The 19,783-nt window shown below is 38.2% G+C and overlaps 1 protein-coding gene across 2 annotated transcripts; it reads left to right on the top strand.

Moving 5' to 3' along the window:
* The first annotated feature begins 193 nt into the window (after window positions 1-193).
* Window positions 194-18,229, top strand: tbc1d8b (TBC1 domain family member 8B). Of its 2 annotated transcripts, XM_051894261.1 has the most exons (21): window positions 194-512; window positions 2,521-2,631; window positions 2,725-2,843; window positions 2,983-3,205; window positions 5,379-5,619; window positions 5,708-5,915; window positions 6,538-6,705; window positions 6,936-7,037; window positions 8,206-8,356; window positions 8,472-8,686; window positions 9,576-9,693; window positions 9,994-10,279; window positions 10,597-10,723; window positions 10,903-11,001; window positions 11,484-11,552; window positions 11,684-11,924; window positions 12,051-12,116; window positions 13,133-13,213; window positions 13,566-13,607; window positions 13,934-14,031; window positions 15,873-18,229. In XM_051894261.1, exons 1-21 carry the CDS (start codon window positions 386-388, stop codon window positions 16,437-16,439), a joined length of 3,459 nt encoding a protein of 1,152 aa, XP_051750221.1. In that variant the 5' UTR covers window positions 194-385; the 3' UTR covers window positions 16,440-18,229. The 2 variants fall into 2 exon arrangements, with proteins under 2 accessions (XP_051750221.1, XP_051750222.1); XM_051894262.1 differs by lacking the exon at window positions 13,133-13,213.
* The last annotated feature ends 1,554 nt before the right edge of the window (window positions 18,230-19,783 follow it).

Genomic DNA, 19,783 nt, shown 5'->3' with positions numbered 1-19,783 from the left:
CCTATTCATGAATCACGCGTTTAACGGCTTAGTCATGGTAGAAACCATGAGCTCCAGGTAAAAACGCTATGGGCCGTATCATGACAACCTGTCGTAAACATGTGTTGCTGTTCCTTTAAATAATTTGAAACAAAGTCATGAGGTGGAGCGGGGATTGTGGGAACTGTAGTCGATAGTTTTCAGGGCAGTGCTCTCCTCTGCTCAGCGGGGCAGATGTGGAAGACTACAATCCCAGTGGCGCCGGTGTCGCTGTCTTTGGCTCAGTTTCTGTCGACGTGGGAAAAGCGGTCCAAGAGCAAACAACACTCAAATCTATGGGTGTATGCGCTTGAGATGATCCGAGTGTCATGCAAGAGGACGCGTATCTCTGAAAACAAATTCCAGCATGTGGCTCAAACCCGAAGAGGTGCTTCTCAAAAACGCGCTGAAATTATGGGTGACGGAGAAATCCAACGATTACTTCGTGCTGCAGCGCAGACGCGGATACGGAGAGGACAGCGGAGGATTGACAGGTACCGGGAACGCGCGGATATCCGTGTGCAAGCTGTAAACATGAAAGGCTCTAATGCTTTAATTATTGTGCTGAATGAGAACCTAAATGTGATGTCTTTTTCGGTGTTACACCTTAAAATACACCTCAATTGAGTTTTCAAACTATTGATTTTGTTTTAACTCAAAGTCCTTTTGCAACAGGTCAAGGGTTAACGTAACCTTGCGGATATGATGTTTTTTTGCAAGTTTCCCTATCAGTGGTCTGATGATGTGCTCTTTTGAGTGCTGACGTCACCACTGCGGTAAACTGACCGTGTGCATAAAGGTACTTAAAAATGCAACATTCCTCCAGATATTATATATGTAGAATCTGAAGCCTAAACAGGTTTAATACGGAGACTATCTTAGATATGGACTTCATCTCTCCTTTGACAGGAGTTGTTGCGTCATGGTGTGACGTCAGATTGTTTAGGTTTAGGTGGATTCAGCGTGTTTACTGACAGATGCTGTTTTAACAAAGTCATTCTGAAAGAAGGCTTTATTGATTGGTGCTGTAACCTGGGAATATCTTACCAGTAAAGGGCGACACGATTACTGCAAGTTTTGTGTCATTTTAAGCCAATTAACATTGTTCCTTTTAAAGGTTTTTGGTAATATAAAAAAGGTTTTCCACATAAACAAATTAACAGTTTTTAAAGTTTTGAAAAATGATGTACACTCACGCGAAAACTCTAGTGATATCAGTATAAAACTATTTACTATTTACATGTTTATTTATTTTTACAATTGGTCCACCATTTTTTAATTGACTGAGTATAGAAAAATAAGATGAGAGGATAGATGCAAGCAGGACTACAGCTGTGCCATTGGACGGGGTGCTCAAAACTGTTTATTATTATTATTATTATTATTAATAAACAAATAAATTATTAGTAATAAAGTCTTATTGTCATGGAGTCTCCTCCAGAACAGAGGAATGTATGGCCAGAATTGTTGGTGGGCTGATTATAGGTTTTACTCTAATTAGTGACAATTTTTTTCCTTTGGAGTTCATCACCATGGAAACCTTTGCTTCATGGTTAAGAGCCATAATACACCAGCTTCTTTCTCAAGCAATGTGTATAAGGCAGTGCAGAGAGGACAGATTTTCAATGACTAACATAAAATTTGTCCCTGCTAACATCAGTGTGCCTTAGAGACATTGCAAGAAGTAAATCAAGTGCCACTCATGCCTCATATTATTCTATATTGTTCTATATATTTTATATATCTCTATTTTAATATACTTTACAATGTTATTTATTCATGTGATGGCAAAGCTGAATTTTCAGCAGTCATTACGCCAGTCTTCAGTGTCACATTTAGAAATCATTCTAAAGGCCCGTTCACACCAAGGACAATAGCTATAACAATAACAATAAAGAAATAGTTTTAAAAATTGTTCTAAATATAAAAGATATCATTGGAATCACTTTCACAACAACAACTTCTAGCTGATGAATGATAATGTTACAAAAGCTTTATATTTCGGATAAATGCTGTTCTTTTGAACTTTCTATTCATCAAATAATCCTGAGAAGAAACTGTACACAACTGTTTTCAACATTGATAATAATAATAAATGTTTCTTGAGCAGCAAATCGGCATATTAGAATGATTTCTGAAGGATCATGTGACACTGCAGACTGGAGTAATGATGCTGAAAATTCATTCAGCTTGGCCATCACAAGAATAAGTTGCATTTTAAAATATATTCAAATAGAAAACAGTTATTTTAAATCGTAAAAATATTTCACAATATTACTGTTTTTGCTGTATTTTGGATCAAATAAATTAAGCCTTGGTGAGCAGAAGAGACTTCTTTTAAAAACATTAAAAAATCTTACCATTCAAAAACGTTTGACCGATAGTGTAGAAAAACTGACCACATTCAATTGCAATTCAGACTGCAGGTTTTAAGAAATGTAGCTAAATTTTATGGATATGTTTTTATAATGTTATGTTTGTTATTTTACATCATTGTTTTAGGCCTGCTGGTTGGAACTTTGGACACAGTTCTTGACTCTACAGCCAAAGTGGCCCCGTTTCGAATTTTACACCAGACGCCTGACTCTCAGGTGTACTGGAACATCGCCTGTGGTGAGAGAGATGCTGCACACAGTGTTAATGTGTATGTGAGGGCTTGGACTCCATTCAGATCCTGATGTAATATATGTGTGTGTGTGTGTACAGGAGCATCTTTAGAGGAAATCTCACAGCACTGGGACTGGCTGCAGCAGAACATCATCAGAACTCTCTCTGTGTTTGACTCTGGTGAAGACATCACCAGTTTTGTCCAGGGAAAGATAAGGGTGAGAGGGTTATTTGGCTCTCACATACCGTCAAATGTTTTTTTCTCCCTGTTTTTGTGTTTTCTGGTATTTTAGATATTAGATCCAGCATTTGCTTTTGTGTTGTTGACTTTAGCGGTGGTATGTTGTGTTTGTGTAGGGTCTGATAGCAGAGGAGGGCAAATCCGCAGGTGACGAGGAAGATCCCGAGCGCTTCCGGGAGGCAGTGCTGCGCTTTGAACGTCTGTTCGTATTGCCTCAGAAAGAGAAGCTTGTGACATATTTCTCTTGCAGCTACTGGAAAGGACGAGTGCCAAACCAGGGCTGGATCTACCTCAGCACCAACTTCCTGTGTTTCTACTCCTATATGCTGGGAAATGAGGGTTAGAAACATGCTGGCCTGCTTACATAATGCCACAAGCTCTATTACAGTACCATTTTATGGTTGTTATGATGTCAAAACAATGCATTTATTAGTGGTTTTTAAATCTGTTAAATAAATCTATTAAATACACTGCTCAAAAAAATTAAAGGAACACTTTTTAATCAGAGAATAGCATCAAGTCTCTTGGGATATTGTTCTGGTCAGTTAAGTGTAAATGAAATTAACAACAGGTGCACTAGATGGGCAACAATGAGACGATCCCCAAAACAAGAATGGTTTTACAGGTGGAGGCCACTGACATTTTTTTCCCTACTCATCTTTTCTGACTGTTTTTCACTAGTTTTGCATTTGGCTAGGGTCAGTGTCACTACTGGTAACATGAGGCAATACCTGGACCCTACAGAGGTTGCACAGGCAGTCCAACTCCTCCAGGATGGAACATCAATACGTGCCATTGCCAGAAGGTTTGCTGTGTCTCCCAGCACAGTCTCAAGAGCATGGAGGAGATTCCAGGAGACAGGCAGTTACTCTAGGAGAGCTGGACAGGGCTGTAGAAGGTTCTTAACCCATCAGCAGGACCGGTATCTGCTCCTTTGTGCAATGAGGAACAGGATGAGCACTGCCAGAGCCCTACAAAATGACCTCCAGCAGGCCACTGGTGTGAATGTCTCTTTCCAAACAATCAGAAACAGATTTCATGAGGGTGGCCTGAAGGCCTGACATCCTCTAATGGGCCCTGTGCTCATTGCCCGGCACCGTGGAGCTCGATTGGCATTTGCCATTGAACACCAGAATTGGCAGGTCCGCCACTGGCGCCCTGTGCTTTTCAGATGAGAGCAGGTTCACCCTGAGCTCATGTGACAGATGTGAAAGGGTCTGGAGAAGCTGTGGAGAACATTATGCTGTCTGTAACATTGTTCAGCATGACCGGTTTGGTGGTGGGTCAGTGATGGTCTGGGGAGGAATATCCATAGAGGCTACAGGCTAGACAATGGCACCCTGACTGCCATTAGGTATCGAGATGAAATCCTTGGACCCACTGTCAGACCCTACGCTGGTGCAGTGGGTCCTGAGTTCCTCCTGGTGCACAACAATGCCCGGCATTCATGTGGCGAGAGTAAGCAGGCAGTTTCTGCAGGACGAAGGAAATGATACCATTGAATGGCCCCCACGCTCGCCTGACCTAAATCCAATAGAACACCTCTGGGACATTATGGCATCCGACGCCACCAGGTTGCACCTCAGACTGTCCAGGAGCTCAGTGATGCCCTGGTCCAGATCTGGGAGGAAATACCCCAGGACACCATCCGTCGTCTCATTAGGAATATGCCCCGATGTTATCAGGCATGCATACAAGCACATGGGGGCCATATAAACTACTGAGTACCATTTTGAGTTGCTGCAATGAAATTTCAGCAAAATGGACTAGCCTGCTGCATCATTTTTTCACTTTGATTTTCGGGGTGTCTTTGAATTCTGTCCTCTGTAGGTTGATAATTTTAATTTCCATCAAACGATGTTGCATCCTTTCGTTCCTAACACATTACTTAGTCCATATCAGTATAGATATCCAGCATGATATTTTTCCCCATTGAGATCTGATGTGTTTTCAAAGTGTTCCTTTATATTTTTTTTTTGAGCAGTGTATATTATGATCCTTTTGCCAGGGAGCCACTTCCTAAAATATAATGGCAGCAATGTATTTTCACATTTGAAGACCCATGTGTGAGAAATATATAAAGCATATAACATCAAGATGTTGTTTCTTAAATATAATGATTGGTTGTTATTTACAGCGTATCATGTCTTGTGGCCCCCTGGACCCCTCTTTGAAAACCCCCGTATTAACATGTAACTGCCTAAGTTTACACCAATGATTACTCATTATTAAGCAACTTGGAAATTGTAATTTTTCCATATGCAAAGAGGTTAACCAATCATAATTGAGGACATTTACATAGCAAATTCCTATAGTGATAGTTCACCCAAAAATGAAAATTCTGTCATCATTTACTCATTCCAAACCTGTATGACTTTTTTCTCCTGTGGATTTTAAGACAAGACATGTCACGCATTACTCTGTAAGCGCTTCATATGTTGTGGTTTCCTCCTTTTACAGTTAGCGTCAGTCAAAATCTCATATTATTCATGTTTGTGCGTTTCTTGCTTAGTGAAACTGGTGTATCCCTGGGATGAAGTGAGCCGTCTGGAACGCACGTCAAACATGTTGTTGGCAGAGAGCATCCGTGTGCGTGTGCGTGGAGAGGATCATTTCTTTTCGATGCTCCTAAGGCTCCAGCAGACATATCTGATCATGCAGCAGCTGGCCGACTATGCCATTTTGCGGTTCTTTGATAAAGAAACATTTAATGCTGAACATCCACTAGCCAATCCCCTTCACATCACGCAGAGGTGCATTAGTTTTTGTTTTGTTTTTCCTGTGAATGTTACCTTTGTTTTTTTTACTAAACAATGTCTGACTTTACTGTAATCTTTGCAGGGCTCTGGAAATACATGCACGGAATCAGTCATTCCGATCTTTTTTCCGGTTGCCACAGGAGGAAAGCCTTTGTGAAGTGTACGAGAGTTTCCTCTGGGTTCCATTCAGCCATGTCAATATGCTTGGAAAAATCTGTGTCTCTGAGAACTATCTGTGCTTTGCGAGCCAGGATGGGTCTCAGTGCCATCTCATAATACCTCTATGGGAGGTGCGTAAACTGCTCATTTTTCTGCAAACTGCAAAGAAATCTGTCATGGTGAAGACTGCCCTTGAGAAAAATAAGTATGCTTAATTGCACTGCAGATAATATAATTGAAATAAAAGGCCACCTAACTGTACATTACAGTACACCTAACTTTCATTTACATTTATTCATTTAGCAGACACTTATTCAAAGTGACTTACAAATGAGGAATTCATTTTAATCATCTTAAATTCTTATTCATTTAATTAATCTCGATTCATCTTAAAGAGGCAATAAACACAAGAAGTTCTAGTAATATAAAGTTTTAGCCATCTTTCAGAATAGTACAAGCTAGAACAGGGAGGGATTAAGGAATAGTGAAACCATAGAAGAAGAATTTTCATTCATGTCTGTATTTCTTAACACAATAAAGTGCACTTTTAAAAATTACAACTTCGACATGGTACATTGTAATTACAAATATATTTAAATACATGACATAAGTTTCAATAGAAATGATGTTGTAGTACATATTTGTGGCTGGAGAGTTCATAATTCCTTGTTTGTTTGTTTTTTTATAATCAATGTGTTTGTATTTTTCTAATGCTGATTTCTGTGTGTTTTTGGCATTAATGCATGCCTGCAGGTGTTTAGTGTGGAGCTGCCAGACCGCAGTAGTCGTGCCCTGACTGTGTGTCTGCGTGGCAAGAGAGCCTTGCGTTTTTCTGAGGTTCGGGATTTTGAGCGACTTGCTGCCACCATCCGCAGAAAGTGTGGCACAGCAGGAAGCCCCCAGCATTGTGTCAGTAATCCGGTAATTCCTCTACACTCCAGCCACTAATATAAAGAAATTATGTTTTAGTTTGCATATACTTACCATGATAATACCATTATTAAATGTATTCCATAACAATTAAAAATGTCACAGGCAGTCTCAAATGAAAAATATCCCACATTTCATGGCATGATTTTGTGATAACTGTAAAAAATTCCAGAGGATACTCATTGGACACTAAATTGTATGTGTGTGTCTTTCTCTCTGAGGATGAGGAGGGTGTGATGGTGGGGCAAAGTCAAGCTGTCAGCACTGAAGCTCTCATGAACGTCTTTCATCCACACGATGCGGAAAACCTTGACCCTAAAATGGTACCAGTAACCTTATTGCAATATTGGCATAATGTAGTTAAGTAATGAAGAATTAGTGGAATCAAAGCAAGTGGTATACACTAACGTTCAAAAGTTTGGGGTTAGTTTTTTTTTTTGGAAAGAATTTAATATATTTACTAAGCGAGGACACATTAAATTGATCAACAGTGACAGTAAAGACAATTTCTGTTCATCAGAGAATCCTGAAAAAATGTATCATGGTTTCCACAAAAATATTAAGCAACACAACTATTTTAAACATTGAGCACATTTACATGCACACCAGTAAGCTGATAACTCACATATATCAGCTTATTGAAATAACCAGTTTTCCACGTTTACATGCAAACCAGTAAACTAACAACGCAATAAACTGCGTTAACATGACTTTATTAATAAATCGGGTTATTTCCCTGTAGTGACGTCAAAAAATAATCATTTGCGAATCTGACTCCAAGTATTCCATATGTTATGTCAGTTGTGATGTTAAATAAAGCTTGCAACATGTCAGCGGGAAACTTACCGCTCATATATTATTCTCTCATGCAGTTACAGATGCAGCGTTTTGACTGAACCACTTCTACTTCTGCTGCACGAGAGAAGAGAACACATTTTTACAGTTTTCTGGGTCTTGAAAGAGTCTGCGTTTGCGACATTTCCTTCTTCCTTTCCTGCAAAATGCTCGCTCTGTTTGGATACATTTAAATCTGCACTAAGGATGTGTTTCTGTCACGTATCACACATCAATAAGCCGACAGAAAGCAGGTTATTGCGTTTACATGGCACGCAAAATCGGTGTAAGAGCCAAAAACTACCTGTTCCGACCGGTTTATGCTTAAGCCGTTTATGACCTTACTCTGATAAAAGAAAACGGGTTACCGCGTTTACATGACCACATTCGTTGTCGGCTTATTAAGCATAATCGGCTTAAGAACATGCATGTAAACGCACTCATTGATGATAAAGAAATGATCAACAAATCAGCATATTAGAAAGACTTCTGACAGATCATGTGACACTGAAGACTGGAGTAATGATTTAGGTTTGCCATCACAAGAATAACGTTTTATTAAAATAGAACTTTTTTTGATTAAATCAATGCAGCCTTGATGAGCATAAAATACTTCTTTTTAAAAATCTTGCAAACTTTTGATCCCACTGTTGACAGCTAAAGGAGCGAATGAAGGAGCAGTCATGGCAGATCCACTTCGCTGAATATGGCCGTGGAACCGGAATGTTTTGCACCAAAAAAACACGTGATCTCATTGTTCGAGGAGTTCCAGAGACTCTCAGAGGAGAACTGTGGATGCTCTTCTCAGGTATGTGTTGTTCTGGTTGTGTGTGTGTGTGTGTTTGTGTGTGTGTGTATATATATATATATATATATCAGTATGTATGCTGCAGTTTGTACATGTATGTTTGCTTGTGTTATAGGTGCAGTACATGACATGACCTCTCACCCCGGGTACTACGGGCGCCTACTGGAAGAGTGCATGGGCAGCAGTTCACTTGCATGTGATGAGATTGAGAGAGATTTGCATCGCTCCCTCCCGGAACACCCAGCATTTCAGAGTGACACAGGAATCTCGGCCCTTCGCCGCGTCCTGACTGCCTATGCTCACCGCAACCCCAAAATCGGCTACTGCCAGGTATATGCACACACGTGACTCTTTTATTTCATTTAGTTTTCTCACATGGTCTCAACATCAGATGGCACAGTTTACAGAACATCTGATGCTTCTTGTTCTCAACCATCAAGTTGCACTCTGACTAAACAATTTCAGACAGTCATACAGGTTTGTAATGGTCTAGTGTTTTCATGGCATAGAATTTTTGAAATATTCACTTAACAAATGTTTAAATGTCAGTTAGATGGTCGTGTCCTGTGTAAATGACCAGTTGTAGCTTCAAAGTGAAGCAGACTTTATGATGGTGTAAGTCTGTATGCAACATCCTGCTTTTGCACAGCAATAGAGCTTTATCTGTGAGACTAGCACACACACAATTATTCATTACCATGCACCTAGACACCAGCACAAAAAGATTTTTTTATTGAAGCCTCGTATAAATATTTTTTGTGTTAAAACCAGGAAGTACATGAAATATGAATGGTTTTGGTAATCCAACGTAATCCAACACTTTGTGTATGCAAAGTATAAACATGGAAAATATGCAAAGTCTAAGTATTTGAACGATATGGTGACTGCGTAGAAAAAAACATGATTTGTTTGTTTTTATACTGCTGTGAAAGCCAAACAATTTGTAAGAAGTCAGTTTTTTTTTTTTAATTTATATTTATTTATATTAAATTTGTCTATACAACTACATCACAGACTGAAATGAAATTCTATCATTACTCACCCCCATGTCATTCCAAACTCATATCATATTTATGTTTTTATTCACTTTATTCACTGAAAGTCTTGCCTTCCACTCATTCTAACAATGATTTGAATTTCAGATATTGTATATAACTCATAAAACTATCATTTGGCTTTAGAAGATGCTCACTCGTTGTTTTTATGTCGGTCTGTCCAGGCGATGAATATCCTGACGTCGGTGTTGCTGCTGTATGCTAAAGAGGAAGAGGCCTTCTGGCTGCTGGTTGCTGTGTGTGAACGAATGCTCCCAGACTACTTCAATCGCAGGATTATTGGTATGTGTGCGAGAGCTGGTTATACACATCGCATAACTGGAATGAAATTGAATCATCTTAATAAACTTGCAGGTTTTCATTATAATACAATGTCAAAGGTTTCGGAATTACTTGCCCTCACAACTGAAGTGAATTAAACTTTCTGAGCTTTGTTAATGTTTGACTTTTTTATGTTAAATACTTTCTCATATCCTGTTTGGAATTGTTTGCAATTCTGATTGGTGCTGCTAGTGACAGTTTACTGAATCTATTTATTTTTGCTTACAGTATTATTCAAGTCTCTGTTTGTATATTTTCCAGGTGCCTTGGTGGACCAAGCCGTGTTTGAGGAACTGATCCGTGAGCATCTAACCCAGCTGACCGAACACATGACAGACCTGTCGTTCTTCTCGTCAGTGTCGTTGTCATGGTTCCTGACTCTCTTTATCAGTGTACTGCCAATTGAGAGTGCTGTGAATGTCGTTGATTGTTTCTTTTATGATGGAATCAAAGCCATCCTGCAGCTTGGTCTTGCTGTGCTCGACTACAATATGGACAATCTGCTTTGTTGCCATGATGACGCAGAAGCTGTGACAGTCCTCAACAGGTGATTGGAACGTTTTCATTTTATGATGGTCAAGCATGTTGGTAGCATGCTGCATTGTTCTCTCTATCAGTTCCTTTTATTTTTGTGGCCTGTCTGCCTCTTACGAGGTGAGCGTTTTATAGTAGAGGTTGACCACTGCTACTACTACTACAACATGGATCTTTTTTCCATGCTGTGTAATTCATTCAGGAAAGATCAGGATGACTGAACCTACAGAGCGTCTTTGGATGACAAGCTGCTGTTTAATTGTAATTGTTTTTGCAGTGGATTTTTATATTCACAAACTCGATCTGTTCATATTCAATCTTATCCTTCAGGTTTTTTGACAGTGTCACAAATAAAGACAGTCCTCTACCAGCTACTGTACAGCAGGCATCTGCAACAGCCAATGACAAATCAATACAGAAGGTTGACATCTGTGATCTCATCAAAGAGGCGTATGAGGTAAAGCTAGTGACCATTAAAATCTGTCTGTACAAAGTGACAATTAACGCCTGTACTCATGGTGACAGATTTTATAGTTTTGTGTAAATTTTGTGTTGCATGGGATGACGAAACCCTCCCCTCTGACGAGTCTGGGGTCAGCAAACCAAATCCTGAAACAGACAGTTTCTTTGTTTCAGAAATATGGAGACATTCGAACAGAGGAAGTGGAAAACATGCGGAAGAAGAACAAGCTTTGTGTCATTCAGACGTTAGAAGACACAACAAAACAAAATGTAGTAAGTACAAATGCCATGCTGTGTGAACCTTATTCCTTTACATTCCAAATATAATATAATATAATATACAAATCTTTAGAATTTTGAAAATTTCAAAATAAAGAAACGAAAATATGAGATTCTGCAATTGTATTGGTAAATCACCAAATTACTGAGACATTTTAAGAAATAGAAAATAGAAAACAATTAAAATAGAAAATAGAAAAATAGAAAACAATTATTTTAAATTGTAATGATTTATCAGAGTATTGCTGTTTTTTTTTTTATTGTATTTTCGATCAAATAAATGCAGCCTTGCTGAGCATAAGACCCTTTTTTTTTTTTTTTTCAAAAACATTGAAAAATCTTAGACTCCAAACTTTTGAATGTGGTATAATTTGCATACTTTCTTATTTACGCATTGTTTGCACATACAGTGGCAGTAAAGATTGTTGTCCATAGTAAATCGTTTAATAGTCTCATTTTTTGTCATATTACTGCAGTTGCGTGTTGTTGCTCAAGGTGTGAAGTTCACTGCTACTCAGCTGGACGAGCTCTACGTGCTTTTTAAGGTGAGTTACACTGTACAAACTGGTGCTTTTCAGTACATATGTGTGATTTTTTTTTGTGATTTTCTTTTGATTGGGTATATGTGAGCGTAGGCATATAAATATACAGTATAGTGACTGTTTGTGTGTTACAGAGACAGCACTTTGTGAGCTGTTACTGGTCAGTGTGTAGTCCTGCCCTGCAGAACCATGACCCCAGCCTGCCATATCTGGACCAGTACCAGCTGGATCAGTCCCAGTTTAGTAGCCTGTTTAACCTCTTGCAGCCATGGACCACACACACGCACACATGCTTGCTGGCACGATCAGCTTTTCATCTTCTGGACGAGAATGGAGATGGACTTGTGAACTTTAAAGAATTCATATGTGGTCTGGGTAAGAGAAGCCTAACCCTGAACTAAACTGACTGCTCTTTGACCTTTCACCTCAGTACATAGCAGCTTGCTTTCCAACCTGTCAGATTCATTCAAGTGTGTGTGTGTGTGTGTGTCTGTATTGCAGATATCTTACACAACAGATCATTCACAGAAAAACTAAAACTTCTCTTCAAACTACACCTTCAACCAGGTAAATTAATTCTCTGATCTCTGCCACTGTGCTATAATAAAAGTTTAGTGTGAATATGGTTATGTGTGTTGTGATTGTGCAATGATTTGTATGATTTTTATTGATGCATCTCTATATATCTGTCCCCTCTACAACCTTATGCAGTCTTATACTTCAATAACCCTTAATTATCTACATATCTGACCCATGTGTAATATGTATGTCTAATCCCTTTATAACCCTGTATAATCTATAAGTCTTATCCATCAATAAACTTTTATAATCTATATAGGGTAATAGTTGGGTCAAATATATAATCTTTATGTCTTCTAACCACTCTATAACTTTGTTTAATCTATATACAGTATCTGACCCCTCTGTAACTCTGTATAATATATCTAACCTCTGATATGCTAATATCATCCCCTCATTATTCTTTTTATTTTTAAACATTTAGTTAGTTATTGGACAAAGGAACTTAAAGTACATTTAGTACAGCTATAGCTCCTCTAGGTCAGGGTTACTGGCTCATATTACATTGGTCCAATATCACTAATATGCCCTTCACCCTAGACAGGGTCGTCCAATCGTGCTCCTGGTGGGCCACTGTCCTTCAGAGTTCAGCTCCAACCCCAATTAAACACACCTGAAGCAGCTAATCAAGGTCTTACTAGGCATACTAGAAACTTCTAGGCAGGTGTGCTGAGGCAAGTTAGAGCTAAACTCTACAGGACAGTGGCCCTCCAGGACCGAGTTTGGACGACCCTGCTCTTGGGTGAAGGGCATGGGACGAATGTAATATGAGCCAGTAACATTTGGATTACTAGCCTGGTTCTGTAACTACTAAGATAACTCCACTTTATCTAAATCCCCACCACTCTTGATGTAACTGTGTGCCTTGTTAAAACAATAGGCCATTTTGATAAGTGCCAATTTGTCCATTACTTATTACAGATCATGACAATTTTTTACCAATGCAAATAAAAGTAGAAAACAGTGTGTTTCTGCATTTGTGCATATTTTGTGTGTTTCTCCAGGGACCCAGGAATGTAAGATTTTACCGTCGTCTAGGTTTTTTCCTCCAGCTGAAGATCACTCTTTCTCCACTCGTCTTTCTGGTCAGCTTTCACTCCTTTCTGTGGCTCCTTACACCTCCTTTCTGTTTACTCTTTCTTCTTTCTTCTTTCTTCTGGGTGTATTATAATGTTTGTGATTTATTTTGTGTGCTTATGTGTATTTTCATGTTTGTGTGTTGTGTGTAGTATTTTTGTTTGTGCTTAAGAGGAACATGTATCACCTAACATCAAAAAAGCATAATTTCTAGAAACAGCAAATTTTGGTGTTTTATCAAGAAGCAAAAATTTAAATCCTTGCCCACCCTGTAAAGCTTATGAAATTCATGTCTATATGTATGCATGTGTGAGTGTCTCTGGTATCATGGCTGTACATTTTCTCCTCTTTTCCTTGTAGACTCTGCAGAGGATGGAGTGATCAGAAGATGTCCAGAGAGAGGTGGAGTATTCATCCCTGTCCTATAATCATGTTCTCTGCATCTTACCAAACAATATCACAAAATAAACCATAACAGGGTGGTCAGGGTCACTGTGCAAAGATCGAATGACTGTGGATTTTTTACTTGGCTACTTACCGAATAAATAAATAGATGGACATTAAATATTTATTTGAGTTGAAATTATTTGATTATGTGAGTGGAAAGAGTTTGGCAGATGAGTCAAATTGGAATACAAAAATATTTGACAACAGATTGCTGAAATGCTCCAATCAGAATCGAGTATCCCAGGGATCTGTGTAAAAATCTTATGTATTTTGCCCCTCAGGTCGTGCTAAAGTAGATCTGCAAGAGTATCTGAAACAGTGGCAGGAAGACTTGCAGCGGAGAGAGGAGAATATTAAAGATCTGCCCAGAATTAATCAGGTACACAACACAAAAATTAAACATGGTCAGAATTCAAGTGGGTACATATATCTGCAAAGTCTTTGTGCAGGAAAAAGGAAAAAGTCAATGGTATTAAATGGCATTATCCAGCCATTTAATAATAACTAGAAATTATCAGTTGAGTGACTTTTTCTGTCTGATGCTGAGATTTTCAAGTTTATGTACAGCTGATCTGTGTACCTTAACCAAATGTAGCATCACTACTAACTTTCCAATGTTTTCCTTGTTGTTTTAACATGGTTTGTGCACACCATCTGAAAGCTGAGCAAAGGAAATAATCAAATGTTCTCTTAACTTCCCTCTTTCTCATAAATAGTGTTGGGAAGGTTGGGAATTCAGGTTCATTTTACTGAATCGTTTTATTTGGTTCAAGAAACAATTTAAAGATTTACAGTGGTACAGATTTACAGATATATATATACAGTCAAACATTTGTGATATTCAGACATTTGTGATATTTTTGATATATTTTTACTAGTGGGTGCAGGACACTATAGTTCATTTATGTAAGTGAGGATAGCAAAATAAAATAAACTGTGACATATTATACCCAAAAATTCTTCATACAGTGGACTACCAGTAAAATTGATAAAAAAAAATTGGGACAAAAATTATTCAGACACTTTGACCTGACCATGTTTTGCTCAAGTGTTATCTGACATAATTAAGATTAATTTTTTCTGACACAGTTTAACTCTGAGATCTTGTCACATTTTGTTACCATTTTTTAAACTATAGTAAATAAACTGTATTAATGAATGAAATGTTCAAGGTGTCTGAACTGAATACATTTTGATTTGACTGTGTGTGTGTGTGTGTGTGTGTGTGTGTGTGTGTATATATATATATATATATATATATAATATGTATATATATAATATGGATTTGATCAAATACAGTAAAATGGTAATGTTGTGGAAAATTACAATTTAAAATATTTTTATTCTATTTTTTTAAATGTTGGCAAAGCTGAATTTTCAGCATCATTACTCCAGTCTTCAGTCTCACATGATCCAGAAATCATTCTAATATGCTGATTTGCTGCTCAAGAAATATTTCTTATTATCAATGTTCAAAATCAAAAAACATGAAAGATCCGCACACGAGAATAAAGCCAAAAAAGCTCAAACTAATTTATGTACCAAGGGCCGCAAAAAGTGCGCGCTATTCTCGTGTGCGGATCTTTCATGTTTTTTGATTTTGGAGTTATTTTTGGATCTACACACCACCAGAAGCTGTATGTATGAGTTTTTGTTTGGACTGTGATCTGGCGCTACACTTTTCCAGTTTTCCTTATTATCAATGTTGAAATAATTGTATGTATTAAAATAAAATAATAATATATATTAAAAGCTATTAAAAGAATGTAATGTTACAAAAATACTGTAAGTGTACTTTTAAAATGGAATATATTTTTTAATAGGAATATGAGTATTTAATGTCTGAAATGAATCTAGGACATCAAGTTGGTTCCTCATGCTTATTTGAGTACAGCACCTGGTTTGCTTTGTCCTGATCAGTGATGATTCCACAAATACATTGAGGTGTTTGACAATTGTGTCAACAGTGACATCGTTCAGTGCAGTTCTATTCCTGTTCTCTGGCATAGTCTGTGAGTCTTGCTGTCTTTTGTCCTGAACACACAACTTGTTCTTGCCCTCAAACTCCAGTTTAGACTTGTCTTATTGAAGTGTAATAGGAATGTTGCCCGTGGTAACCTCTATGCTTACTTGTTGTCATTGCTGAACACATTTGTAGTGGTTAATGTGAAGCCATGCAAATACAGTGCAAATCAATTAAACAGACTGTATGTGTTCCAGGTGCAGTTTATTCGTTTGACGAAGACTCTGTATGGTGTGTTCCACGGTGATGAGGAGGAGGAGAGTCTGTACCGCGCCGTGGCGCGAGTGACCAGTCTTCTGTTGCGCATGGAGGAGGTGGGCCGGAAGCTACAGGAGAGCAGCCCGCAGAAAACACCCCAAAATACACCCACCAGCACAGCTCAGCCAGAGACCTCCCCAACATTACCCACCAGCCCTGAGGCCGAGACCCTCGCTGAGGGTGAAGGCGGCCACGACCACCCTGAGTCTCCGGTCAGTCAACATGAAACCTTGCCGTCCCACTCTGACATTACCCCGAACTCAACTTCGCGCCCTTCTACGCCCACCAGCAGTCCCACTGGAACCAGCAGCCCTGCGTTGGACACACCAACAGACACACCCAGCTCACCCTCTACGGTCAGAGATGGGGACTGGAGTTTTTCCTTTGAGCAGATTCTTGCATCTCTTCTGAATGAACCGTCTGTCGTTCGCTTCTTTGAACGGGCTGTTGACACAGACGCTCTGATCGCACATGCACGTAAAAACCAGCTTAAAGACGCACACTAACACACTATTTCAGAGCAATCATAGCAAAACACTGCCCTAAAAGCCATAAACCTTTCCTTTTTCTCTATTTCTCTGTGCAACCTGTACAGGTCAGTGTTTGTGAAACACTTAAATGTTCATTACAGATGAGGAAATCATTTAATTTAAATATAAATGCACATATGCAGGTCAAAGGGACAAAAAAAGAATTGAGGTATAAAATGATTCAAATTGCATAGTGTGAGGTGAGAAGTAAAACAGGTATGAGGTTATTTAATGTAAAATAAATGATTAGTGTTAGATGTTATTCGTGTAATATAGATGATATGTTTGATATAATGTAGATAAAGGTATTATGATGTAATATAGAGACCTGGATGAGGTATTTTATTATATATGATAATATAAATGGCACGTGAGATTTGGGATGACGGCATGAGAAGGCTTTGCCTGCTTTATTCATTAAGTAACCTCAGAATATTCCTCCAGCTCAAATGCACACGTAAGCACATGTAGGACCACAAAAGGAATGATAACTCTAAGGGAAATCAAAGTGCTATGCTTTTGAACTGCTGACAAAATTATTTTGTTTGAGAATTCTTTCAAAATATCTAAGTCCATTAAACATGTCACCTGACACTACTTACACTACTCAAATGCTCTATGAAATGAAATTGTTGTTCTTTCTGTAGAGGCTTGATTAGGAAAGCCCAAAATGGGCTTATGCTAATCAGGAGGCGGAGTTTAGTCTGCATCATATCCATCGCATTGAAGGTCTTATTAGGATTCCAGATCATAGCTGTTTAATTCTGATTCACTGAATGTGTTTGTGTCTACAAACCGGAATCTGTGGTTTATGCCTTATTAGTTTTTGATTCAGGTCTTCACGGATACGAATATCACAAGTGCTTCCATTTAACGAAACCTATTTCATCTTTCCTCTTATTGATTAGTTAGCTGCTAGTAAACATTTATCGCAACCATTTATTAGATCTGTTTCTAAATATATTCTAATTTTGTCATAAAACAAGGATATTTTCTGCCATTATTTTACAGATTAAAAGTATTATACAGAACATACTGAAATGCTTTAGCAAGAAAAATATGTACAACTATTGCGCTGTAAATTATATGCAAAGTGAATAAGTAATTTTTCTGTCAGAGTTCATGTAATCAAACCTGTAAGAACCATTAAATGATGAGTCCACCAATCATAAGATACGTTGTATGATGCTTAAAATGGACCAATGAATATGCAGAATTGTTCTTAATTTTGAACTTTGTGTAAATGTTGAGAGCTTGTGGTGATGAATGCAAAAAAGGGAAGTTGATGTTTTGTAGTTATTCTGTTTAAAGTTACGTCAGGTCTACACCAGCTAAACAAGTTTTTCGTTCTGTGTGTAATGAAGTAATTATGTTCTTCTAAAGCTAAAAGGCGCCTCAGAGAAGGAAGCCATAGTGCGTATTTTGTATTCGTTTGGTTGTTCATCTAAAGAAAATGCTGTTTTTGTTTTGCTTTCTTGCATACAAACCACCAATTCCATAGTAAAACTGCTCTGCACTTTGCAGATGGAGTTGAATTGAAAGTTAAATTATTAGTGTTCAGAGTCACTCTCTTGCTGTTCATAATGAACATTTGATGTTCACTTCATGTACTGCAGGTCATTTTAGGGTCATTTAGATTTTTTTTTATTTACGTTTTTTTTTTTTTTTTGTCTAAAGGGTTTATCTTTGTTACAGTCTGTTTGTGCCTCATAAACTCTGTCACATAATGAAAATTTAATGATAAAATAAAATGTATGAAGAAAACATCTTCCATCTCTATTTCTCTCTAATCTCGCTAATCTCTAATGTTGTTCTAGGAGCAACATCGACGTTGATCCAGGAACATGCCCTTCATGGGCAGAACAAGTTAAGCCTCCTGATAAATGAGAACGATGTAAGCAGGAAGTCTACAGTGCTGTCAATAGTGTGATCGATCCCAACTGCAGACAAGTCCCTGCTGTGATCTGCTTCAGCTGCCTTTGATAGGTCACATGAGAAATGTTACATATTTTATGAAGTTCATGTTGGCACAGTTTGACATCATGTCCTGTGCCCCCTACCACAGTGGCAGCACCTGTTATGGGACATGAAAGATTTTCTTAAAAAGGGGAGATTGCAACCCCTTTGGGTCATCAGACAGTTTTATGACAGTATATAATTATTGGCAGACCATAGAAATAGAATGCAGTGGGGTAAATTAATAGCTAGGCCTAGTATTTTCTGGCAAGCATGTTCTAGCTCACTCCAAAATGAAAATGTAATGGCAGACATGTTTAAGTTTAGCAACAAAGCTGTAGATTCATTATGCAAAATGTTTCCACAGAAAAGCAATTAATTCAGCATTTTACCTCACATACTCTCCTCCATTGACTACCATTCAAATGGCCTCTGATCTCCTTGTTGGGATCCCATGGCAAGATGCAATGAAATAGCAATTTAGGCAGATCTTCTCTTTCATGTTGTGACATACATCCGAGTGTAACAGATTTGATTCTATTTTCTGGCTGTTGATTGGATTTTGAGATATGAGTTGATTGTGGAGGGTTTAAGCAGAATAAATCATTGGAGATATCAGCATAGATCAGCAGAGAATTCTGTCCTTTTACCAGCAGATCGGGGTTATAGTATTCTGACTGTAAGAATTATGAGGTCAGTTATAATAACATATGCAATGATGAATCGTTCACACACAAAACATACATTTAGAAAATAGATGAGGTGAATTTTCATTTCATGTGGACTTAAACAGATGTTGTAGTCTCCCTCTGGGGGAAGGTATCTGGTCATGCAGCATTTCAAAATGTGAAAATATTAGGTTCCAAAAGACCAAAACTTATGACATCCTATGACACAGCAAACTTTAGCATTTGTTTACATTTTATTATTCTGTACTGAAAGTATCTCATCTTTTATTGGTCTTTCAATCTATTTGAAAATGCATACATTTTATTTCAACTAATATTTGTGTATGGGTATTTATTGTGTCAGTATCAAGTTATTAGCTTAGCAACATGCTAATATGCAACTCTGTGTGCAGTGCGTGAGTGACTTTTTCACTTTTTTACTTGCAGCCTATTTCAAATTAGTCACTTTTGAGGCTCCATTTCAGTCAGGATGATGCTGCCTTTGAATGACAACAGACAGCAAGGCAGCTCACAAGGTTTTGTATCTGCTGAAATGCTTTTGGCAACTTTTTGAGCCACTTGCCTAAGGGAACAGATTTAGCCAATCAGTGCTCCTTCCCGTCCGTCTGCCAGACCTGTATTAGGTTTCAAACCGGACACTCGTGCTCAAACAGAGTGTCTCTGGGCACTCATTTC

This window comes from Ctenopharyngodon idella, chromosome 5, assembly GCF_019924925.1.
Source record: "Ctenopharyngodon idella isolate HZGC_01 chromosome 5, HZGC01, whole genome shotgun sequence".
Lineage (NCBI taxonomy): Eukaryota > Metazoa > Chordata > Actinopteri > Cypriniformes > Xenocyprididae > Ctenopharyngodon > Ctenopharyngodon idella.
The sequence above is the reverse complement of the archived record's forward strand: the minus strand, read 5'-3'. Positions and strand labels throughout refer to the sequence as shown.

What these genes read in the sequence shown, in the direction of transcription:
- tbc1d8b (XM_051894261.1), top strand. Translation starts at nt 386, where the DNA reads ATGTGGCTCAAACCCGAAGAGGTGCTTCTCAAAAACGCGCTGAAATTA. An exon ending in CCCCTTCACATCACGCAGAG is followed by an intron (nt 5,620 to 5,707) that starts GTGCATTAGTTT and finishes TAATCTTTGCAG; the next exon opens with GGCTCTGGAAATACATGCAC. An exon ending in TTTCTCCACTCGTCTTTCTG is followed by an intron (nt 13,214 to 13,565) that starts GTCAGCTTTCAC and finishes TTTTCCTTGTAG; the next exon opens with ACTCTGCAGAGGATGGAGTG.